Source organism: Chlorocebus sabaeus, chromosome 11, assembly GCF_047675955.1.
Source record: "Chlorocebus sabaeus isolate Y175 chromosome 11, mChlSab1.0.hap1, whole genome shotgun sequence".
Classification (NCBI taxonomy): domain Eukaryota; kingdom Metazoa; phylum Chordata; class Mammalia; order Primates; family Cercopithecidae; genus Chlorocebus; species Chlorocebus sabaeus.
In genome coordinates, this window is record NC_132914.1 from 533261 (window position 1) to 559063 (window position 25803).

At 40.2% G+C, this 25803-nt stretch overlaps 1 protein-coding gene across 1 annotated transcript in view; it reads right to left on the reverse strand.

Annotated features, from left to right (window-relative positions):
- KDM5A (lysine demethylase 5A) overlaps window positions 1-25803 on the reverse strand; it is a 96399-nt gene that overhangs the window by 27224 nt on the left and 43372 nt on the right. Inside the window, exons 14-22 of the mRNA XM_007967098.3 lie at window positions 25456-25650; window positions 18304-18485; window positions 17799-17923; window positions 17140-17290; window positions 15697-15811; window positions 12501-12856; window positions 7320-7458; window positions 3377-3556; window positions 512-673 (exon numbers count right to left, since the gene is read on the reverse strand). Of these exons, the coding sequence (XP_007965289.3) occupies window positions 512-673; window positions 3377-3556; window positions 7320-7458; window positions 12501-12856; window positions 15697-15811; window positions 17140-17290; window positions 17799-17923; window positions 18304-18485; window positions 25456-25650 (1605 nt within the window). The remainder of the gene's footprint in view (window positions 1-511; window positions 674-3376; window positions 3557-7319; window positions 7459-12500; window positions 12857-15696; window positions 15812-17139; window positions 17291-17798; window positions 17924-18303; window positions 18486-25455; window positions 25651-25803) is intronic.

Sequence of the window (25803 nt, forward strand, 5' to 3'; positions counted from 1 at the left end):
TTCTTAAACGTATGTTTAGCTCGAATTTTCTCAGTGTTTAATATCAGAAGTGTTTGGGGTCTTTATTTTAGAAGTCTGATGATGTTTTTGTGACCAGAAATATGCTGGTTAAAAAATAAGGAACTTAACTCGTTTGTATCAGCCTGTAGTAAAACTGGGTTCATTATACATTGCTTCACTTAGAGTTGCAGTGCAAGAAGCTATTGATAATGTTAAGTGAGGACTTACTGTACTCAGCAGACTATGGACAACTTGATGGAACAGTAGACGACTATTAAAACAACAATAAAGGGCAGAGGTATGGAACAGACAATTTTGGGAAAAGAGCAGAATACTAAACTTTTTGTATATCTTGATTATAAATATTTACTTTTAATGTGAAATATGTATAATCGTAAAGCCAAAGTATATGAAAATAAAAAGTTAAAAACATAAAAACTGTGAGTCTGCTAATATCTTTACAGAATTGTGTATTCACCAAGCAAACTCAAGACGCTCGGTCATGTCTTACCACCACGGCTGTATCTCTGGTTTCCTCCAATCCCTCCTCCAGATCACTTAGAGGCTCGAGGTCCAGATCCTTTTCTTTTTCTTTTTCTATCAGTTCTTTTACTTTTTTCCTCCTATTTTTGCCACTCCCATATACACCAATGTCAGTCCGGGGGCTCAGCACCTACAAAAATAAAACCACCATTATAAACTCTGGTTTTTAAAAAATTTTAGAAGTGAAAATAATAAAGGAACCATTTATTGACCATTCAACCGTGTCCGAGGCACTTTCTTAAGGACTTTATACACATGATCTAATTCATTCCTCACAACAACCCTATGTAGTAGGTATTAGTATCTACATTTTATAAACAAGAGAAACTGAGGCTTAGAAAGCAAATAACTTGCCCAAGGACACAGGGTTAGCAATTAAGGAGTCTATTCTCAAACCTGAAAGGACCTTATTCCAAAGTCTTTGCTCTTAACTACTATGTTCAACTTCTCAAGATCAAAGGGACAATAAGTATACAAATTTGTGCTTCGGAGAAAAAAGATCATTCAACGATAGGCTGGACGTGGTGGTTCACACCTGTAATCCTAGCACTTTGGGAGACTGAGGAGGGCGGATCACTTGAGCTCAAAGGAGTTCGAGACCAGCCCAGGCAACATGACGAAACATCATCTCCACCAAAAATACAAAAAATTAGCCAGGCATGGTGGTGCATGCCTGTAGTCCCAGACACTTGGGAGGGTGAGGTGAAAGGATCACTTGAGCCCAGGAGGCGACAGCTGCAGTGGGCTGAGATCACCCACTGCACTCCAGTCTGGGCAACAGGGCAAGACTCTGTCTCAAAAAAACAAAACAAAACAAAACAAGACTATTTCAATGACTAGAGTCCAATAACAAGCCAAGGCCGACTGCTTTTTCTAGGGACAGCACAAGATTAACGGGAAATGAATCTGCCCAAGGCTCCAGATTTCAAGTCAACATCTGATATCACCCAGTAAGAATCACCCGTATAACGGTAATCAGATACGCACCATCTGATATCACCCAGTAAGAATCACTTGTCAACATCTGATACCACCCAGTAAGAATCACTTGTCAACATCTGATACCACCCAGTAAGAATCACTTGTATAACGGTAATCAGATACTCACCATCTGATATCACCCAGTAAGAATCACTTGTATAACGGTAATCAGATAAACTGAAAACTATCACCCAGTAAGAATCACTCATATAATGGTAATCAGATACTCACCATCTGATATTACCTAGTAAGAATCACTCGTATAACGGTAATCAGATAACTGAAAACTATCACCCAGTAAGAATCACTCGTATAACGGTAATCAGATAAACTGAAAACCATCACCCAGTAAGAATCACTCGTATAACGGTAATCAGATAAACTGAAAACCATCACCCAGTAAGAATCACTCGTATAACGGTAATCAGATAAACTGAAAACCATCACCCAGTAAGAATCACTCGTATAACGGTAATCAGATAAACTGAAAACCATCACCCAGTAAGAATCACTCGTATAACGGTAATCAGATAAACTGAAAACCATCACCCAGTAAGAATCACTCGTATAACGGTAATCAGATAAACTGAAAACCATCACCCAGTAAGAATCACTCGTATAACGGTAATCAGATAAACTGAAAACCATCACCCAGTAAGAATCACTCGTATAACGGTAATCAGATAAACTGAAAACCATCACCCAGTAAGAATCACTCGTATAACGGTAATCAGATAAACTGAAAACCATCACCCAGTAAGAATCACTCGTATAACGGTAATCAGATAAACTGAAAACCATCACCCAGTAAGAATCACTCGTATAACGGTAATCAGATAAACTGAAAACCATCACCCAGTAAGAATCACTCGTATAACGGTAATCAGATAAACTGAAAACCATCACCCAGTAAGAATCACTCGTATAACGGTAATCAGATAAACTGAAAACCATCACCCAGTAAGAATCACTCGTATAACGGTAATCAGATAAACTGAAAACCATCACCCAGTAAGAATCACTCGTATAACGGTAATCAGATAAACTGAAAACCATCACCCAGTAAGAATCACTTGTGTAACGGTAATCAGATAAACTGAAAACCACCACCCAGTAAGAATCACTTGTGTAACGGTAATCAGATAAACTGAAAACCACCACCCAGTAAGAATCACTTGTGTAACGGTAATCAGATAAACTGAAAACCACCACCCAGTAAGAATCACTTGTGTAACGGTAATCAGATAAACTGAAAACCATCACCCAGTAAGAATCACTTGTGTAACGGTAATCAGATAAACTGAAAACCATCACCCAGTAAGAATCACTTGTGTAACGGTAATCAGATAAACTGAAAACCATCACCCAGTAAGAATCACTTGTGTAACGGTAATCAGATAAACTGAAAACTATCACCCAGTAAGAATCACTCGTATAATGGTAATCAGATACTCACCATCTGATATTACCTAGTAAGAATCACTTGTATAACGGTAATCAGATAAACTGAAAACTATCACCCAGTAAGAATCACTTGTATAACGGTAATCAGATAAACTGAAAACTATCACCCAGTAAGAATCACTTGTATAACGGTAATCAGATAAACTGAAAACTATCACCCAGTAAGAATCACTTGTATAACGGTAATCAGATAAACTGAAAACCATCACCCAGTAAGAATCACTTGTATAACGGTAATCAGATAAACTGAAAACTATCACCCAGTAAGAATCACTTGTATAACGGTAATCAGATAAACTGAAAGTGACCCTCACCAATACTATTACTACTTAAATCACCAGTGGCTTATGAGAGTGCTGAAGTTCATGAGAGTGTGAAGTTCAAGTACCTGTAACAATGTATGGCTAGAATTCTTCTTAAGAAAGGTCCGCCCAGTCCGTTCTCTCCATGCCCGTGCTGCTGCCACCTGAGATTCCACTTGCGGCAGTGCTTCAAGGCGCACAGGGATAGGGCGTCCTTTCGCAGACAAGCTCTCGAGCTGTTCCAAATAAGCGTAGTTGCTGCCACTCTGAAAAACCAAAGTCGATTCTCACAATTTGAGTTCTCTCATGGGGTCTGGCAATATACCGTTGAAAGACCTTACAAAGTTTAGTGTTAGTTCTTTTATTAAATACTATTCTTTGCATGGAATTCCAGCTCTTGAATTCATATAACTTCCAATGTCCTATTTTTTAAAGTTTGTGTAAATTATTTTTTTAATGAACATGTCATCAATGATTTTATTTACTAATTAATGAGAGAACCAGCAGACATAAAAACCAGTTCAAAGGACAATCTAAAGCACAGACATATACAAATGCAGTTAGCAGGCCAGGCGTGGTGGCTCACACCTGTAATCTCAGCACTTTGGGAGGCTGAGACAGGCAGATCACCTGAGGTCAGGAGCTCGAGACCAGCCTGGCCAACATGGTGAAACCCTGTCTCTACTAAAAATACAAAAATTAGCCAGGTGTGGTGGTGCATGCCTGTAATCCCAGCTACTCAAGAGGTTGAGGCAAGAGAATTGCTTGAACACAGGAGGCAGGGGTTGCTGTGAGCTGAGATCTTGTCACTGCACTCCAGCCTGGGCAACCCAGTGAGATTCTGTCTCAAAAATAGGTAAATAAATAAATAAACAGGAATCAGAAAACGCATTTACTAATAGATAGAAATATATGCTTAATATAGAGGAAAACTGAATCATCTTTTTCTGCAATGTGAAAATCAACTATACCATTCCATACAAAGTTCACTGCCTTTCTATGGACATACCTCATTTGCATTGCTATCCTTTTCTTTCTAAACTGACAGGTGTAAAATAGGCTGGCCAAACAAAATCTAAGGCACACACCCTTAGAATCAGATAATCCTGGAGAGTTCACTAGACAACATCCAATATTCCACTGAAAAGATACCTAGATATCTTTTTGCCAATTTCAAAGTCTTTCACAATTTTTCCAACAACTAAAAGCAGTATTTCAATTCTGGTAACCACCTCCATTTTAAGTTACACAAACAGAAATAAGAATAAATATTTTCCTTCCAAGTTCACAATGTTTCAACTTTCCATGTAATGAAATCATTATTGTTTACAGAACATCTATACTGTATTCCAGTATAAGGATATTCCCCAAATATCAACAGATACATTTGCCTATAAACTCATTTTGAAAGATACACTGAACCATGGAGAAAAATAAATAGGCAAGAAGCCTATGACTTTTTGGCTGAGTGCAGTGTGCTCATGCCTGTAATCCCAGCACTTTGGGAGGCTGAGGCACGTGGACCACTTGAGGCCAGGAGTTCAAGACCAACCTGGTCAACATGGCAAAACCTTGTCTCTACTAAAAATACAAAAATTACCCAGGCACAGTGGTGCACACCTGTAATCCCAGCTACTTGGGAAGCTGAGGCACAAGAATAGCTTGAACCCAAGAGGAGGAGGTTGTAGTGAGCTGAGATCCAGCCTGGGCAACAGAATGAGACTCTGTCTCAAAAAAAAAGAAAAAACCTATGCATTTTTAAAGGGGGTAAGGAAGTGGCTCTAGTCCTACAAGATATTAAAATGATATAATTAAACTACTACAATACCAAGATAGGACCAGATAACTAAATGGAATAGAAAACAAGCTCATATCAAGATAAGAAATTTACTATTATTCTTTCTCGTGCCCAATTATAGCCATTTGACTAGAGAACACCTTCTGGCTAAGCCTAGACACAGGCTGCTCCCAGGCCATGCAGCCTAAAGAAAAGTCTGCCAAATAACAAAACCTGTCCATTTACTTAGAGCCTACAAGTCAGTATTCCCACTGAAGGGAAGAGCCTGGTAGAGAGACAGCCCTTTGAAATTACAGAGGAAACACATGACAGCTACCTACACTTGTTGACTTAGTCCTTCAATTATAAATAAAACAGCCAATTAAAGATTCTCAGACATCTGAAGACAACAACTACTGCCTGAGCCAGGTCAAAGACTCACCAAACATAGAAGCTGTCCGGATAAAAACAGAAATAATTCAAAAAAACAGAAACGAAACACTGGCAGCTAAGCAGGTCCCAGAAAAACTCAACAGAAAAGAAAGTAAAAGAGAAGTCATTAGAACTTGACACCCAGGCCAGGAACGGTGGCTCACACCTGTAATCCCAGCACTTTGGAAGGCCAAGGCAGGCGGATCACCTGAGGTGAGGAGCTCAAGACCAGTCTGGCCAACATGGTGAAACCCCATTTCTACTAAAAATACAAAAATTAGCTGGGCCTGGTGGCGCGTGCCTGTAGTCCCAGCTACTTGAGAAGCTGGGGCAGGAGAATTGCTCGAACCCAGGAGGCAGAGTTTGCAGTGAGCCAAGATCACACCACCACCGCACTCCAGCCTGAGCGACACAACAAGACTCTGTCTCAAAAAGCAAAAAATAGAACTTGACACCCAGAATATGTTCCTTTTGGGGGCAGCAGTTTAGTGGAAGTTGGTTTTCTTTTTGAGTACAGTTCTATAATTAAGAGTGTTTATATACTTAACACTGTTAAGTGCTGCTTAACGGTTTTTATGATTCAAGTATACTTTTTTCTCTATCTAGCACTTACCTCATTCTGTTTTAAATTACAGATGTGTAAAATATGTCTCTCCAACTAGAAAATATGTATTTGGAAGACTCTAGTTTTTTTTTTTTTTTTTTTTTTTTAGACGGAGTCTTGCTCTGTCGCCCAGGCTGGAGTGCAGTGGCCGGATCTCAGCTCACTGCAAGCTCCGCCTCCCAGGTTTACGCCATTCTCCTGCCTCAGCCTCCCGAGTAGTTGGGACTACAGGCGCCCGCCACCTCGCCCGGCTAGATTTTTGTATTTTTAGTAGAGACGGGGTTTCACCGTGTTAGCCAGGATGGTCTCGATCTCCTGACCTCGTGATCCACCCGTCTCAGCCTCCCAAAGTGCTGGGATTACAGGCTTGAGCCACCGCGCCCGGCCGGAAGACTCTAGTTTTATACCCTATTTTATACTGTAAGTCCTATTTTTACACCCTTCCCTTACATGCCTGCTCCCAAATACCTAGAATAGTAGCAAGAGTGCTGTGGTGCTCAGTACACGTTAGTTTCATTTTCTTTTTCTGCCTCTAATTTTAAAAGTAATTCATTGTGGTGCTCAGTAAATGTTAATTTCATTTTCTTTTTCTGCCTCTAATTTTAAAAGTAATTCATACACATGGAAAAAAATTTGAAGAATACAGTAGGTAACAAATTCCCTATTGCTAAAGAGTTAAATAACTAATTCCATCATCTTTCATAGCAGGGGGTCAATAAAAAGCAATATTTAAGTAGGTAATAATTATTCTAAATTATAAAATCAGACAAAAGAGTAAGTGAACTGTACTAGAATTATTTTATAGATGCTCCTCAACTTACGACAGGGTTATGTCCCCATCGTAAGTTGAAAATGCATTTAATAAAATTACCATACCAAACACAGCTTAGCCTACCCTACCTTAAAGGTGCTCAGAACCCTTACATCGGCATGACTGACTGGGAGCTGTGGCTCAATGCTGCTGCCCAGCATCGTGAGAGAGTGTCACACCACACATTGCTAGCCTGGCGAAAGTTCAAAATTCAAAATTCGAAACACACTTTCTACTCAATGCATATCACTTTCGCGCCATCATAAAGTCAAAACATCACAAGTCGATCTAAGTTAGGGATCGTCTGAATTAAGATTATTCTATTCTAAAGAATTAATAGTTTAAAAGATTAATCCGTGAAACAGGCGTTACCTGATAGGTGGGATAATCCAAAAGCCTTCTTACCTGAATAGCTTCCACTTTAGCTGTCCATTCTCGAGCCTTTTGTAAGGCTTCTTTCAAGGACAACACATTGGGTAGAAAGGCTGGAATGTTCTTGGCTTCATTCACAATGCTTTCTAAACTTGCCACACTGTGCCGTGGTCTAAAAGAACAATAAAAACAGAGTAGGATGCATGAGAAATCAACATTTAAATAATATTTCAGAATGTTTAGATAACTTTCATTTACATGATTTCATTGAATTCTTACCACAATCCTATAAGGGAGGCAAAGCAGCTAGTATCTTTCTTTTCCATCTTATAGATAAGAAAATGTATAAACATAAGTTTACAATAAAATAAAACATAAATATTTTATGGATAAGAAAACTTTTTTTTTTTTTTTTTTTTTGAGACAGTCTCGCTCTGTCGCCCAGGCTGGAGTGCAGAGTGCAGTGGCCGGATCTCGGCTCACTGCAAGCTCCGCCTCCCAGGTTCCCGCCATTCTCCTGCCTCAGCCTCCCGAGTAGCTGGGACCACAGGCGCCGCCACCACGCCCGGCTAAGGATAAGAAAACTTTAACTCAAAGAGAAGTTATTTTCCCCAGTCATTTAGCGTAATAAATGACACATCTGAAATACTCATTCAGAATGAGGGTCAGATCCATGATCCTTTCACTATACTAGACTACCTCTATTCTACTTCTCTACAGTAACTGAAATTGTCAGAGATGCACATTTGATAGCAATGTAGAAAACAAGAGACTAGAAATCCATTAGTGTTGACAAGGTACATTTACTTAAACTACATTCATTAACATTAGTTACACAAAGATGAATAAAGCATAGACCTTATCCTCAACGAATCACAATACAAGGTAAGAATTATGCTTCTACTGGGAACTGAAACCAAATTACTATAAACTCGCTGTTATGGGAGGCAGTGATTAATTCTGCCCAGGAAAGCTGAGAAAGGCTTTGAAGTAGGCCTTAAATTAGTATGCTTCTGTCAAAACGAAAAGTTAAAGAAGTTAAGGAAACCAGGAATACAATGAACAAAGGCGTGGAAAAACACTTAAAAAGCAGCTCATAGTTCAGTTTGCAGTTACGGGCTGATGTGGAGAACTGGAGGCAGGGAATGGGTGGAAAAAGAGTGGGACAGGAAAAGGGAATTTGGCAGAAGAAAGATGCAGAGTCCTGAGAGCCATGGACTTCGTCGTGTAAAGCAATGGGAAGCTACTGAGGTGGAAATCGTTCATCACCCACGAATCCTACTATGTGTTAGGCGCTGTTCTAGGCACTGGAAATTGCTCATGAGCAAGAATGACAGTCCTTGCCTCATGAAACCTTTACTTATTGAGTCTCGCTGTCACCCAGGCTGAAGTGCAATGGCGCAATCTCAGCTCACTACAACCTGTGCCTCCTAGGTTCAAACAATTCTCATGCCTCAGCCTCCCAAGTAGCTGGGACTACAGGCATGTGCCACCTTGCCCAGCTAATTTTTTGTATTTTTGTAGAGACAGGGTTTCACCATGTTGGCCAGGCTGGTCTCGAACTTCTGGGCTCAAGCAATCCACCCTCCTCAGCCTCCCAAAATGCTGGGATTACAGATGTGAGCCACTGTGCCCAGCCTCATGAAGCTTTTTAATTTTATGAAGATTATTAATAAGGAGTTTATGATGCACTGTGAGAACTGTAATGATAAATGAAAGTAAAGGTGCTATTGGAATACATAGTAGGAGAACCTAATCGACCTGGTGGGTAAAGAAGACTTCCCAAAAGCGATGTCTAAGCTTTTTCATCCTTTCTGAATAAGGCTTAATCAGGAAAGCTGGGGCCAGGGGCAGGGTAGGGTTGGCAGCGGTACACCACAGGAGATGGGCTGAAAATAAGAGTGCTCTACAGGAGAATAAAATACACATGCACAAAGATGCAGAGAAAGAACGTAGATGCTTGAGGAACTGGGAAGAAAAATCACAATGTTTGGAACATAGGATACAAGAGGAAGAATGGCAAGAGATAAGACTAGATATATAATTAAGCAAGAGGCTAGATGACAGATGGCCTTACAAATCAGGTTAGAGAATTTGGACTTCATCCTGAGGGCAACAGAAAACTAGAGAAGGATTTAAGTAAGGGAGTGAAAGTTACACCTGTGTTTTAACAAAGTACTAGTGGCAGTATAGAGAATGAATTAGAGAGGGGTAAGGCCAGACAGAACCTGCTGCTGTGATCTAGGCTAGCTATGACAGCAGCCTGAGTGGAATGAGAGAAAAGGAATAATCCTACAAGATTCTTTTCAAAACAGCAGACAGAATGATATATCCAAAGTACTAAGACAAAATAACTGTCAACCAGTAATTTTACAGCTAATGCAAAAAAGTCCTTCAAGCATGAGGGTAAAAGGCTGGGCACCGTGGCTCACGCCTGGAAACCCAGCACTGCAGGAGGCCGGAGCAGGCGGACTGCTTGAGGTCAGGAGCTGAAGACAAGCCTGGCCAACATGGCCAAACCCCATCTCTACAAAAAATTTAAAAATTAGCTGGGCATGGTGGGCATGCACCTATAATCCCAGCTACTCGGGAGGCTGAGGCATGAGAACAGATTGAGCCTTGGGCAGTGGAGGTTGCCATGAGCCAAAATGGCACCATTGCACACCCCAGCCTGGGCAACAAAGCAAGTCTCTGTCTCAAAAAAGAGGGTGGGGAGGGGGTTTGAAAAAGAATGAGTATAACATAAATCCATGTGCAGACTTAAAAAAAAAAAAAAAGAATGAAAGTAAGAAGCACTGGGGAAATATAATCAGCACAACTGAGTTTGAGGATAAAGAAGAAGGGAGGAGTCAAAGCTAACTACCAAAGTACCTGCTTGTTCAAATGAGTGAAAGGTGGTATCATTTAAAGAATACAGAAACAGAGGAGGAGGATATGAGAAGACATTAATAAGTCCAATTTTGGATAGAGGGAATTTCAGGTATCTGTGAGACATCCCCTGGAATTATCTAACAGGCAGATGATATTTATGAAAGAAATCTATATTATAAATGAAGATTTAGGAGTTACTCAGTATAAAGAAGGCAAACGGAGCCAAGACATTAAATTAAATTTCCAGAGAGACTGTACAGAGTGAGAAAAGAAAGGTATCTATGCCAGAATCTCGAGGAAAACCATTATTTTAGATGTAGAGAGAAGGCCAAAGGCAAAGAAAGAATCTCAAGAAAATAATGGTAAGTAGTTAATAACCAATACTAAGAAATCAAGAAGATTAAGGATGTGTTTCAGAAAGATAATTCTGACAGAAATTAGAAAAGAGTCTAACTCCCACTATTTCCACCAACCACATAATCCTCTATTTCTTTACCAGTTTTACTTTTTTCATGACACTAATTATTTGAAATTCATTCCTCTCTCTCTCTCTCTACTAGAACGGGAGCTCCACGAAAGCAGAGATCTTTGTGTCTTGTTCACTCCTGTCTACACAGCATTTAGAAATAGTACCTGGCATGGAGTAGGTTCTCCATCAATACTTACCAAACTCAAATATCAAGGTAAAAGACAAGAGGACTACAACCAGGTCAGTGACAATGAATTCGAAAGACAGATATGAAAGACATTTTGGAGACAAAATCATCAGGACCTGGTGACTGACTAAATATAGGAGACTGGGAAAACAAAGCGTTTAACTATTACTACCAACGAAATTTCATTTGGTAGCCTACTACCAGTTGTATCAGGTGTTATCAAAATCATAGTCTTACATTCCAAAGTTATTTAGCTTTGTCCACTTAATATGCTCCCACCTCCTGGAACTGTCATCAATCTGAAGACACTGAGTAATATGAATAGTTCAAATAGGAAAAACAATGAATAAATTTTAGTATGTATTCTGCATGTCATCTGGATAGCAAAATATCCAGTGTACGTAGAGGCTTCTCAGAGCTGTGCTCATTAAATCACCTAAAGATTTTCTTATCAAAACGCATCCAAAGTTAAGTGGCTGGCAAAGTAGTTAAGTACACAGAGATATTGAAATGAAGTGGAAGATACTTTAAATTTCAGTTGTGTCACTCCGTAACTACGTGATCGCTCTATGCACCCCAGTTTCCTCATCCTCACAAGAGAAATTATATAAATATTAATCTTAGCTGCTAGAGAAATGCTTTCACAAAGAACACTACCATTAATTATCACCCAAATTTGCTGATATACAGTCAGATATAAACACTTTATTTAAATCTCATTAAGTCCAATGGGGTGCTGATGCTAATACAGCCACTCAACATTCTCCTCCTGCCTGATTCTCATCTCCTAATACTTTTCAGCATAAATCCTCCACTCCAGGGAAACCCACTTATTTTCTGTCACTTGAACACACCCTAAATATTCCTTAAACTCAGTTTCTGACATTTCTCTTACCTTCCTTCCACTTCAGTCCTACTCATTCCTCAAGGCTCTACCTAAGTTCTTATTTTTCTCTGAAGCTTCTCTATTGACCACCCAAGCTCACCATGATCTTCCCCCTCTGAATCCCTGTAACATTTTTCCATACCTTCCGGTTAACATTAATAACATACTACAATGAGCTTTATACTTCTTACTTCCTAACTATAATATCACTAAGTACAGGCTCTAAACAAAACACGACTTTGTATAACATAAAGTACCTAACAAAGTACTCTGCACAATAGTTTGCACATATTTGAAACTGTCTACACGTAGCCCCATTTGATAACTTAGCAATTGGCCAGGGAAGGCACAAAACATTTAATTAAATATTTAATGTCATCACAATAAACCAGTTGTTGGAGCCAGAGACAGGAGAACCCACTCCCCAGCACTGCCACTCCGTTCGTGGGTCCAGACACAAAGAGGTGCTCTGAGGGCTGAAGGTGTGGACTGTGGGCATTCCTGCCCAGCAAGAAACTCTCCAGCTTGCCTGTACCCACTGCCACCGACCTGCACCTCTCCAGGAGCTGCCTGCCAAAGCAGGGAGAGAGGAGAATCTCCCCATTTCCTTCAGGCCCTGGAAATGCCTTTCCCACCTACACAACTTAACTAATGCTACTTACACATTAAAATCCTAAAGGCAAAAAAAAAAAACAAAAAAAAAAACAGGCCATTTAATGAAATAAGCCTTTAAGCTCCTTCTTCCCATTCTACCTTCTGACTTAGTTGTTAAAGAGGCAACAGTCACCAAAATGTGTTCACCTTGCCTGTAGGCAGACCTTAGCCTTTTCTTCCCATCGTTCAGAGACTGTAAGGAGCTCCTGTAGTTCAGCCATTGCTTTCTCCACAGCATGGTGGGGTGCCAACCCTACCCCAGAGTCTATCAGTTTCTTCATGACATCCAAAGTGACTTGCTGTGGATCTGATAAGGTCAGTCTTACTTCGTCCAACCACCGAGCCTGTTGCAGCTCTTGCTTCAGTCGTGGTAATTCAGGGAGTTCCACATACAGACTAGAGCCCATATCTATCAACATTTGGAGTTTGGAAGAATCTGGGGTTTCATCCATCATGGCCTCCTGAGCACGTTCATGAAACTCTTCCACATCATCTAGCAGATTCTGAAAAGGTCAAAAGAAATAAAAATTCGAAAAACAAATTTAAAAGATACAAAAAGAGTATGAGTATGAACTAGACATAGTCAAGGCACACTATCAATTCTAGACTCTCATAATCTCACCATAACACCAAATATTCAGATATGATAGTTAAATTAATAAATATGCTTTTGTGTAATTACTTCTAGCTATACTCCTACTTTTGAAATATAGTTGATTCATTCAATAAATATTCAATGACTGCTGATTTAGATGCAGGCACTCTTCCAGGCACACAGTATTAAAGAAGACATAAAAAGTCCTTGTCGTCAGAGAACATACTTATTTTATTTTTTTTGAGACAGAGTCTCGCTCTGTCGCCCAGGCTGGAGTGCAGTGGCACGATCTCGACTCACTGCAAGCTCCGCCTTCCGGGTTCACGCCCTTCTCCTGCCTCAGCCTCCCAAGTAGCTGGGACTACAGGTGTCCGCCACCACGCCCGGCTAATTTTTTGTATTTTTAGTAGAGACGGGGTTTCACCGTGTTAGCCAGGATGGTCTCAACCTCCTGACCTCATGATCCGCTCGCCTCAGCCTCCCAAAGTGCTGGCATTACAGGCGAGAGCCACCGTGCCCGGCCCAGAGAACATACATTCTAATGCAGGTGACCAGACAGTGAACACACAAATAAAATGTTTCAGTTAGTGTCAAGTGCTCTGAAAATAAGGCAGCACAACAGAGAATGACCAGAGCGGGCAGAGGCATATTACTTAGCAATGTCATGGTAGTCACAGAAGGCAAACTGAAACTAAATTGAGGGTTGGGGAGGAACTACAAGAGGGTCTGAAGGAAGAACAATTAGGGCAGGGTAAATAATAATTGCAAACGCTTTTAAAGAAGAATGAGCTTGGTGTGTTGCTACAAGTGGACGATGGAGAAATGTGATTAAAAAATAAGCAGAGGTCAGACTACATAGTATCTTCTAGGTTACAATGAGTTTGAATTTCATTCAAATGGCTTTGGGGAACCACTGGAGAATTTTAACCACAGGGAAGTGATGTGATTTGATTGAAAGTTTAGATGATCATTCTGGTTACCAAACAAAAAATACAATGTCAGACGAGCAGCAGAGAAAGCAGCTGAAAGCCGGTTGCAGTAATCCAAGGGGCACATTCCAGTGGTGTAGAGCATAGTGTAGGCAACGGAGAGGACAATAAATGCTTTGCTTTAGGATCTACTTTGGAGATAACAGCAGCCAGCACTTGTTTAAATATTGAACACGGGGAATAAGGGAAATAAAGAAATCAAGGAGTTTGATTCATTTGGTTCATTAAAAGGCTTAAGGCCAGGTGTGGTGACTCATGTCTGTAATCCCAGCACTTTGGGAGGCCAAAGCAAGTGGATTGCTTGAGCTCAGGAGTTTTGAGACCAGCCTGGGCAAAATGTGAAACCTCGTCTCTACAAAACATACAAAAATTAGCCAGGTGTGGTGGTGTGCACCTGTAGTACCAGCAACTTGGGAGGCTGAGGTGGGAGGATTGCTTGAGTCTGGGAAGCAGAAGTTACAGTGAGCTGAGACCACACCACTGTACTGCAGCCTGGGTGACAGAGCCAGACCCTGTCTCAAAAAAAAAAAAAAAAGAAAAGAAAAAAAGGCTTTAATATGCCTTTTAGTCCACCAAAAGGAAATCCAGAGTACACAGGTGGACATACAAGCCTGTAGGGAAAAAGGCATCCAGGGCTGGAGATGTGGGATTGAATCAACAGGATACAGGTGATATTTAATGTCACTGGGCAACTAAGGTATCAGAAGTGGGGGCACCTGACGAAAGGGCCGAGACTCCTCATATACTCCAACACTTGAGAAGTCAAGTCAAAGAGAAAACAAGCAGCAAGAAGACTTAAGAGAAGAACTGCCAACGAGCTAAGAAAAAACCCAGCAAGTGTGGTGTCACAGCGGCTTAAAGAACAGCATTCAAGAAAGAGTAGTCGGCTATCAAAACGCTCTTATGAAATGGAATAAGACAAGAACACAGCTGACCCTAGATTTCACAAGTTGATAACCTTGATAAAAACTATAAAAACTATTTTAGGCCGGGCAGTGGCTCATGCCTGTAATCCCAGCACTTTGGGAGGCGGAGGCGGGTGGATCACCTGAGGTCAGGAGTTTGAAACCAGACTGCCAACATGGCGAAACCCCGTCTCTACTAAAAATACAAAAATTAACTGGGCGTAGTGGCCCATTCCTGTAATCCCAGCTACTCGGGAGGACCACTTGAACCCAGGAGGCGGAGCTTGCAGTGAGCCGAGATCGCGCCACTGCACTCCAGCCTGGGCGACAGAGCGAGACTCCCTTCTCAAAAACAAAAACAAAAAACACTATTTTAGACCTCTACCCACCCCCAAAACACAAAAACACCCCAAACTATCAAAAGATCATTAACTATGGAGATTAATATATTTGATACATACTTTTAAGATTTTACATATTTATTAAGCCATCAGGGTGCTGGTAATTTCAGAGCTCTGCATTTTTAAAAGCTCATGTATTAATAACACTGATACATGCAGATTATTTTAACTAATTTCTTGCATCTCAATTACATCTATGTTAAATGGGTGTTCTGAACTAAAATTAATATAGAAAAAAAAATTCTTTATCAGCCTTACAGAATTTTAAATGGGGAATAATGGCTAAGAACAAAACCAAAAAACTGCCTATTAAAGAACCTCAAACAGCAGCATATAGTGAGAGAAAAAAAAAATTAGAGCATAAAACTAGTTTACATATACCATTCTGTGAAACCCAGAACAGAAGACCATGTCACAAAGGACATTACCCAAAAAAAGGATGTCATACTCCACCTTCACTTGCCGAGCTTGGCTGATGACACACGGAAGACTAAAAAGTTGTTGGACAAAGGCCTTCAATTCTTCCACTGTCAGTTTGGTCCGAGTCCTCCCACTATCTGGGCTCTGTCTGATGTGAAACAATATTGAGATATAAGTAAGAAAAAATCAGTCATTCTGATATCACAAGGGCTCCTAGTCTCTTCAGAATTCAAACCTAAGCAATCCTAGAATCCCAGTGTTTGAGGGATTACACTGCAATGGTGACCACTTCAAAACAGTTTTTAAGTTCTTCAGTTAATGACTCAAAGATTCAACTCTCCAAGTTACAGTTCCTTCGATCTACAAGCATTAAACATTTCAAACATTACATAAATTCCTCATAGCTGGAATATTAAGTTCACTGATAAAACTTAACCCTGTATCTCAAGAAGGTTAAAATGTGAAAGAAGAGCCTTTAACCTGCCTTAGGTTACAATGAATCCTCTGAAAGTGTTGCAAAATTTGTGTGTATATGATTTTTCTAAGAGGATTCCTAAACTTTTACCAGGTTCTCCAAGTGGGGTCACTGGCCCAATGACAAGCTAAGAGCCGTTGATCAATGTCTCTAAGAAAAGTTATCTAACAAAATGGTAAATAAAAAATTTACAAAGTAATTTAAAAACCCCATATGAATTGCTATAGAAAAGCCATTCAGACAGAAGAAATGTGCTGGAATTACACCACTACATTTAAATACTACAGAAAATTTAATACTTAGGAATTACATCATATCAAGGGTGCATACTTCTATGCTTAACAACCTCCTCTGCATCCATCAAGGTTACCCTTTGCTGCCACCTGCCTTCAGCCTATAGTTTCCATTTATTCATTGACAAATATTTATTGCACAACTATGTGCCAGGCATTGTTTTAAGCACAAGAAATATGACAATGAAAAAAATTCCTGATATTCTAGTCTTGTGTACGTTCTAGTGGGGGATGGGGAAGAGAAGACAGATAACAAATAAAAGATGTAGATTAGTATATTCGCAGGTGATAATGCTAGGAGAAAAACAAAGCATGAAAAAGGGTAAGAGGACTGTAATTTTATAAAGGCTTGTCAGAAAAGCCCTCGCCAACAAAGTGACATTTGAAAACAAAGGCTTCAAAGAGGCAGGTCACGGAACAAGCCACCTGGATACGGTGGGAAGGGAACTCCGAGTAGAGTAAAGAGAGAGCATGAAGTCCTAAGCAAAAACGTGCCTGCATGTATGAAGAACGGCAAGAGAAAGAACACTGCAGGCTGGAGCAAGAAAGAAGGGAGACTAGTAGGAGATAAAACTGGAGCATCACTGGCAGTGAGAGACACGGCCACAAGAGGTCCAAGACAACGTAGGGCTTCGCAGGCCAGACAAAACTTTGGTTTTTACTCTGAAAGAAAGAGAACAACGATAATTAAACTCGTCTTAGGTTTACCTGTGTTTCTGCTTTTTGCTCAGAAGTAGCTGAGCCACAGAAGCACAGGTCTCAGCTTCTTTTACAGCATCCCTGAGTTTTCGAAAGAGATCATTCTCTGGGTATTTCCTATCCTCAGCATCTTCCAGCATTACTCGCAATTCAATCAAATCTGTAAAAATAAATAAAGAGCCATATACAATGACCACAGACACAAAAAGCCATTCTAAAATCTTCACCAACCTCACTCAAGTGAGTCCCCAACCTACTAGTAGAAACATAAAATTAGTAGAAACAAACAGCTGTGAAAATCTCACCAACACAATAAAAGCTAACAACCAGGTGCTCATTTATAATCCTTATAGACAATTTCTCTCAGGTAAATAAATTTCTCTTTCCAAAGAAGCCTTCAGTGTTAGTCTTACTGGTAATAGTGGGTTCCCAACATATATAATAAATTTACTGCAAGTTAAATGTCTGGTCCATTTTTAGTCAGTTTTTTCATTTCAAAGAAGATTCTCAAATAGAAAATTAAGTCTATATTCAACCAACCCATTAATCTCAAATCTCATAGGAAGCCTAGGATTTTTCTTTTACGGAAAGAAAAAACAAAACTAAACAAAGCCTCTTTTAAAGTGACAATCAATTCAGCATATGTATATGAAAGAAGGAAATTTAACCTTTTTTGTGGTTGAAGTTAGCAGACAATGCTTCTGTAACACGACTGACCCACGTGTCATAGGACTGTGCCCTGACTTTTACACCATATAGCAGAGAAGGGAGGTCTTCTAATGGGTAGCGGTATCTACAAAAAGAAAACACAAACACACACAGAAATAAAAATCTCAAAAACCAAAAATAACTTAAAAATAAAGTTTTAAGTATAATCGGCTTAAGAATACAATGGCCAAGGGAATGGGATCTTCGTTCACATGAGGAGAAAATCAAACCAGCCCACCGTTTTTAATGCAAGGAGACAAGGAACATGTGAAATCAACTGATAAAGAAAGTAATTTCAGCTGCCAAGTTTAGGGCCAACTTTAAAGGACGGTCTTCAAGCCTAGAAGCAGACAGAGAAGTTGAGAAGTCCAGAGTAAAGAGTAAAGGAAAGGAACAAGTAAAAACAACATTAAGACTTGGTTTTAAAAAAAGGTCACGGAAGTTTTACAAAATACTTTTGGATACCTAAGACATTTCTTCTGCATGGGGCAGGGGCACAGGTCAGTTGGATGATAGAGACATACAAGCCGCTCAGGATTACAGGAACATGTGAGAGCAGAGAGAAAACATGTGGTTCTGCATGCTGAACACTGTCGCTCATCATCAGGAACAAGTTCAAACACTTCTTCTTCTGACATCAGGACACCCTGAAATATAATTTATTGCACTAGATCAAGTCTTTCTACTCTTTAAAACATCAAAACACTTAAGTTACTACATTTTTTTCCACAGACAAATCTCTGACTTAAAGGCATAAACATGAAAGGTACAATGGCACAACATCGAAATACTTCCTAAAAGTAATCATCGCTGTTTTTCAATGCGCAAGATTAAAGTTTGGTATCTAAGGATGCACATTTGAACGACAAAACTATAAAGAAATGTGGGCTGGGTGCAGTGGCTCATGGCTATAATCCCAGCACTTTAGGAGGCCAAGATGGAAGGATTGCTTGAAGCCAGGGATTTGAGGCCAGCCAGGGCAACAAAGTCAGCATCCCTACAAAAACATGTTTAAACATTACCCAGGCATGGTGGTGCATGCCTGCAATCCCAGCTACTCAGGAGGCTAAGGAGGGAAGATCATTTGAGGCCAGGCTGCAGTGAGCTATGATAGTACTGCTACACTCCAACCCCAGCCGACACAGCAAGACCCTGTCTCTAAAAAAAAGAAACGTGATTACCACAAAAGTCAAGACAGTTTTTTGACAGAAGGGAAGAAAATTGTAATTGGGAGGCATTCTGGGGGTGGCTGGCCCCAAACTCCCAATTACATCCTTGAGGAAAATAAATTAGTAATCTATTATCCAAAAGTAATAGTGACATATACAAACATATATAAGGACAAAGAAGTATAAAGTAAATTGTGCAAATCAAAATCATCAAAAAGAAAGTTAAGACAAATTCAGTATGCCAAGAATATAAGAGTGGGCAGGGTGCAGTGATTCACGCCTGTAATCCCAGCACTCTGGGAGGCTAAGCCGGGCCGATCACCTGAGGTCAGGAGTTTTGAGACCAGCCTGGCCAATATGGTGACACTTCGTCTCTACTAAAAATACAAAAATTAGCCGGGCGTGGTGATGCATGCCTGTAGTCCCAGCTACTCAGGAGGCTGAGGCAGGAGAATCGCTTGAGCCTGGGAGGTGAAGGTTGCAGTGAGCTGAGATTGCACTACTGCACTCCAGCCTGAGTGACAGAGCAAGACTCCCTCTCAAAAAAAAAAAAAAAAAAAAAAGAATATAAGAGTATACGAAGTGCATTTTACCAAAGACCTCCATTTATTATACAACTTTACAGTTTCTGCTTACTTGATGGAGCAAGTTACTTGGAAACACAATTCTGCAAGAAGAGCAAACTCTCTTCATTTAAACAAGGTGGGAACCTGATAATTTATTCACTGGCATGCACAATTCTGGTTTTTCATCATACATTGTTTTTGATACCAGTTTAATTTAGATGTCTGCTGGCCATATTCTCCTATCTTTCCATTTTCTCATACTGGCATTTAGTATTTTCTTTAAAAATTATTTTAACATAAAAACAGTTTCAAAATGCACTGCACAAACTTCTTAGTTTATAAGAATTTAGCTTCAGAACAACTAGCAATGCTGTTCTCAAGGGAATGCTAAGGTGGCAACCGAGAAAGTTCTGGCTGCTTCAAGAAATTTTATACAGTTTTCCAAAGTGTACTCCAAGGATCACAGATCCTAAAAGATACTCTGGGGAAAACAATTTTTTTTTGTCCCAGGTGTGGAGGCTCACACCTATAATCTCAGCACTTTGGGAGGCTGAGGTGGGAGGACTACTTGAGCCAACAAGTTCAAGACCAGCCTGGGCAACATAGGAAGACAATGTCTCTACAAAAAAAAAAAAAAGAAACAAGGAAAAACATTTTTTTGGAAAATGCTACGGATTATATCCCTTCTACTTCACAGATAACAATGAACACCAGCATATTCAAGAATCAGCAGTTCTGCAGTAAAGATCTCATTTATCTTTCTTTTTGGCCTATATATGTTTTTATTAATTTTTACCGTTAATTTTCCTATACCTTTTAAGTAATTTTAAAATCCTGAAAACTAGAAAAGTATATATTTCACATTATTTTAGGTCCTCCTATTTTTTGTACCCAAACTAGAATTCATTGTTCTTTTACTTTTCTAGTCTTAAATGAAGCTAACATCAATATTTTAAATATATCCCTTTACCTTTTCTTAGCCTGCCATTTTCCAAATGTTTTTAGCCACAGAACTTTTCCTTATAATACCTTCTAAAACATTACAAAGCTTATATTCCTGAGAATATACTTTAGAAAACCATAAATAAGGAGAAAATGGAGAGAAGAAAAAAGCTAGAAATACAAATTAAAAGCTATTTGAGGCCAAGCACAGTGGCTCATGCCTGTAATCCCAGCACTTTGGGGGGCCAAGGTGGGCAAATCCCTTGCGGCCAGGTGTTCCAGACCAGCCTGGCCAACATGGTGAAATCCCATTTTCTACTAAAAATACAGAAAATTAGCCAGGCGTGGTAGTGTGCACCTCTGGTCCCAGCTACTGGGGAGGCTGAGGCAGGAGAATCACTTGAACCTAGGAGACAGAGGCTGTAGTGAGCCAAGGCTGCGCCACTGCACTCCACTCTGGGTGACAGAGCGAGACTCCGTCTCAAAAAAAACAAAAACCAAAAAAGGCTATTTGAAATAAGCCAGGTGAGAAAATTAGGGAATGGAACAGGATGGTGTAGCAGTAAGGAAAAAAAGGGGGCAAGGGAGAATGAAGAGAAACAGTGCCAAAGAAAAACTTAAAACTAGGTAACAAGCCAGGCGCAGTAGCTCACACCTATAATCCCACCACTTTGGGAGGCTAAGGTGGGTAGATCACCTGAGGTCAGGAGTTCGAGACCAGCTTGGCCAACATGGTGAAACCTTGTCTGTACTAAAAATACAAAAATTAGCCAGGTGTGGTGGCTCACGCTTGTAACCCTAACTACTCAGGAGGTTGACACAGAATTGCTTGAACCTGAGAGGTGGAGACAGCAGGTGAGCCATGATTGCGCCACTGCACTCCAACCTGGGCAACAGAGTGAGACTCTTTCTCAAATAAATAAATAAATAAAACAAAAAACTAGGTAACAGATAACTACGAAGGAAACAAGGCCAGGTGTGGTGACTCATGCCTGTAAACCCAACACTTTGGGAGGCTGAGGGGGGCAGATAACCTGAGGTCAGGAGTTCGAGATTAACCCAGCCAACATGGTGAAACCCTGTCTCTACTAAAAATACAAAAATTAGCTGGGCAAGGTGGTAAACGCCTGTAATCCCAGCTACTCGGGAGGGTAAGGCAGGAGATTCGCTTGAACCCAGGGGGCAGAGGTTGCAGTAAGCTGAGATCGTGCCACTGCACTCCGGCCTGGGTGGCAGAGTGCAATTCCATCTCAAAAAAAAAAAGGAAATGTATGAGTCAAGATCACACTAAGTTTTTACATGGTGGTCCTGGCGCTTACTAAGATGAGGCAATTAGGAAAGAAAGTAGTTTATGAAGGGTGGACAGGAAGGAGATTTTCTATTTCAGATGCTGAAACTGAGATGATAAAAATCTAAATAGAAATGTGCAATACACATGTTGGAAACACAGATTACAAATGAGTGGCTGGACACAGCCTCTTTCAAAGTGACAATAATTCCTGTGTGTAACATAACAGGAGGAAACTTTAAGTGAGAACTGAAACCACAAGGTAATAGCTGACAGACTTAAGACGCTTAGATGAGAATTCCAAGATAAACGGCACAAAATAACAACAATAAACAGTCAAAGGCTGAACCCTGCACACATTGTTGAGGATATAAGGAGAAAGAACTAGAAATGATAGGCAAATATAATCAAAGAGACTGAAAAAACAGTAGAGCAAATGTTAGGGAAAGAAACCAAAGCACCAATATATAGTGCAACAAAAAGCTCACGGGGGTGGAAGACACAGAAAGAAACCACTGGATTTTGGCCGGGCGCGGTGGCTCACGCTTGTAATCCCAGCACTTTGGGAGGCCGAGGCGGGAGGATGATGAGGTCAGGAGATGGAGACCATCCTGGCTAACACGGTGAAACTCTGTCTCTACTAAAAATACAAAAAATTAGCCAGGCTTGGTGCCTGTAGCCCCAGCTACTCAGGATGCTGAAGTAGGAGAATGGTGTGAACCCGGGAGGTGGAGCTTGCAGTGAGCCAACATCACGCCACTGCACTCCAGCCCGGGCGACAGAATGAGACTCTGTCTCCAAAAAAAAAAAAGACACCACTGGATTTTGCAATAAAGTGTGTCACTGGTGAACTGAGACTTTCAAAAGTATGATGGGAACAGAATGACAATGATAATGAAAGGATAAAGAGGATATAAGACTGCTGACCACAGGAAAACCACTTAGGATTTTCAGTAAAAGGTAAAATGAAAACTTTTCTTAAAATAGGAAAGACAAGTTCATAATGCAAAGGAAGGGCAGGGATAACTAACTGGAACAAGGGCACAGGTGGAAGGTATGTTTAAAGAAGGGTCTACAGAGAAATTTGATCAAAGTATCACAAAGAAACATGGTAGAAGATCAGGAGATGGGGCATTCAAATTATCAAAGAGCAAGGAAAATAATGCCCCAGTCAGGTTAAATCTGAAATACTGAGGACATATCACAAAATCATATTTCATGAGTCTCCACCAATGTACTTAAAATTTCAAAATTCAAAAGAAAGACATTAGGCAATGTGAAAAGGAATCCCATTTTAAATAAATATAGAATCAAAATAAGACTTTTAAGAATACAAGTATAGGCCAGGCACAGTGGTTCACACCCGTAATCCCAACACTTTGGGAGGCCAAGGTAGGTGGATCACTTGAGGTCAGGAGCTCAATACCAGCCTGGCCAACATAGTGAAACCCCATCTCTACTAAAAATACAAAACTGGCTAGAGAAGGTGGTGCATGACTGTAATCCCAGCTACCTGGGAGGCTGAGGCAGGAGAACTGCTGAACCTGGAAGGCTGAGGTTGCAGTGAGCCAAGATCATGCCACTGCACTCCAGCCTGAGCAACACAGTGAGACTCCGTCTCAAAAACAACAACAAAAAAAAATACAAGCTTAAAGTGGGAATATTAAATAATGAAATACCATTATAACCTTATTACAATGTCTAAAGCTGAAAAGACTATACCAAATGTTGGTGAGGATAGAAGGCAACTGAAACTTCTTACACACTGCTGGAGGAAATGTAAAATGGTACAACCACTTTGGAATACAGTGTCATAGTTTTTTAGAAAATATTACACATACAGCTGGGTGTGGTGGCTCACACCTGTAATCCCAGCACTTTGTGAGGCTGAGGCAGGTGAATCACCTGAGGTCAGGAGTTCGAGACCAGCCTGCCAACATGAAGAAACCCCCTTTCTACTAAAAATACAAAAATTAGCTGGGCATGGTGGCGCATGCCTGTAATCCCAGCTACTTGGGAGGCTAAGGCAGGAGAATCACTTGAACCCGGGAGGCAGAGGTTGCGGTGAGCTGAGATCAAGCCATTGCACTCCAGCCTGGGCAATAAGAGCGAAACTCCATCTCAAAAAAAAAAAAAAATTACACATACACATACTATATGATCCAACCATTCCACGCCTAATATTTACTCAAGATAAATAAAAGCATATGTCCATCAAAAGGCTGTACGCAAATGTTCAGAGCAATTTAATTTCTAACAGCCAAAAAATGTTAACAATCCAAATGTTCTCCCACAAGTGAAAGGATAAACAAATTGCGGTACACCTATTCAATGGAAAACCAGTGTGCAATAAAAAGGAGTAAAGTATTGGTACATGCAACAATATGGATGAGTCTCAAAGTAATTACGCTGAATGAAAGAAATCAGACATAAAAGGACAACTTGTATGGTTTGATTTGAATAAAATTCTCCACAAAAATAAGCAAAGAAAGAATAGTGGTTTCTGGGGTTTGGGGGCAAGAGGAGAAGGTGATGGTGCAGGATGGCCAGGTGTGGTGCCTCACGCCTGTAATCCCTACGCTTCGGGAGGCCAAGACAGGAGGACTGCTTGAAGCCAGGAGTTTGAGACCAGCCTAGGTAACAAAGCAAGGCTCCACCACTACAAAAAATTTAAAAAATTAGATGGACATGGTAACACGCACCTGCAGTCCCAACTACTCCAGAGGCTGAGGTGGGAAGATTGTTTGAGCCCAGGAGTTTGAGGCTGCAGTGAGCTATGATTGTGCCACTGCACTCCAGCCTGGGCAACAGAGAGAGAACCCATCTTTCAAAAAGGTGGTACAGAGCAAGAAGGAAGAACCATATGAGGGCATGAAAAAACTTGTAGGGGTGATAGATATATTCATTATCTTGATTGTAGCAATGGTTTCATGGGTATATACATAGTCAAAACTTATCAAATTGTACACTTTAAACACATGTACTTTATTACATCTCAATTATGCTTCAACAAAGCTGTTTTAAAAACAGAGACAGAATATCAGGCAGAGGAGGAGGAGGGACATGATACAAAAACAGGAGGAAGCATGGTGTAAACCTAATGAAGCTAGCCAGCTATGCAGGAAATATTAGATAGAACAAGCCAAGATGATGCTAAAGATACACATTTTCTCATATATTAGCCAGTTCAATGTGATGATGCTTGGCTTATTCTAGGTATTTTAAATCCCAACCCTTGGTTATTCCATCCTTCCTATTCATCAAATTACTTAAAGGGGAGGGAAAAAGATTAATTCAAACTGACAGTCTATAATTGCCAGAAACACAACTTATTCAACACAAAGCTCAGAAAAAAAATGATTTAAATATTATTGTTTAAACAATTAACACTGTATGTAGAAGATTTAAAACATAAATATATACCTAAAAAATTCTGATAGGACTCGTTTTAAAAACCTAGATGATAAGATTCCTAAAACGTTTTTAATCTGGAGAAACCAATATGTCAGTTATAAAAACATAAAATCTTCTCCATATCAGTGATTTTTATGTTCAACTCCTAGGGAATCAGAGATGAAAATTCTATCCATAGGTTTATTTAGCATACCCCATAAGCAGTATCAAACATAGAAAATGTGCTCAGCAAACTCACCATCTGTACAACAGACTCTCTTAATCGTGTTTCTTCTTCAGTCATGAGAGTCAATTCTTTGCAGACCATGGCAGCCAGCCCCACATCTAAGCATTCTGGATCTGCTGCCATCTTGAAAATGAGTTCCTCATGTGAAAAGACACAATGGCGCCTTAGGCGTCGGTAATGATTCACACACTGACGTCCAATGGGCAACTGAAAAGGAGATTTCCAAATTAAATAACTCGACTATAACATACCCCAGAACAGAAACACTACTTACCCTCCAGGTCCTCCCTTTTATTAGAAAGAAGACAGAATACCGAATCCATTTAAATATAAAGAGGCAATATTACATTAACTGTAAAT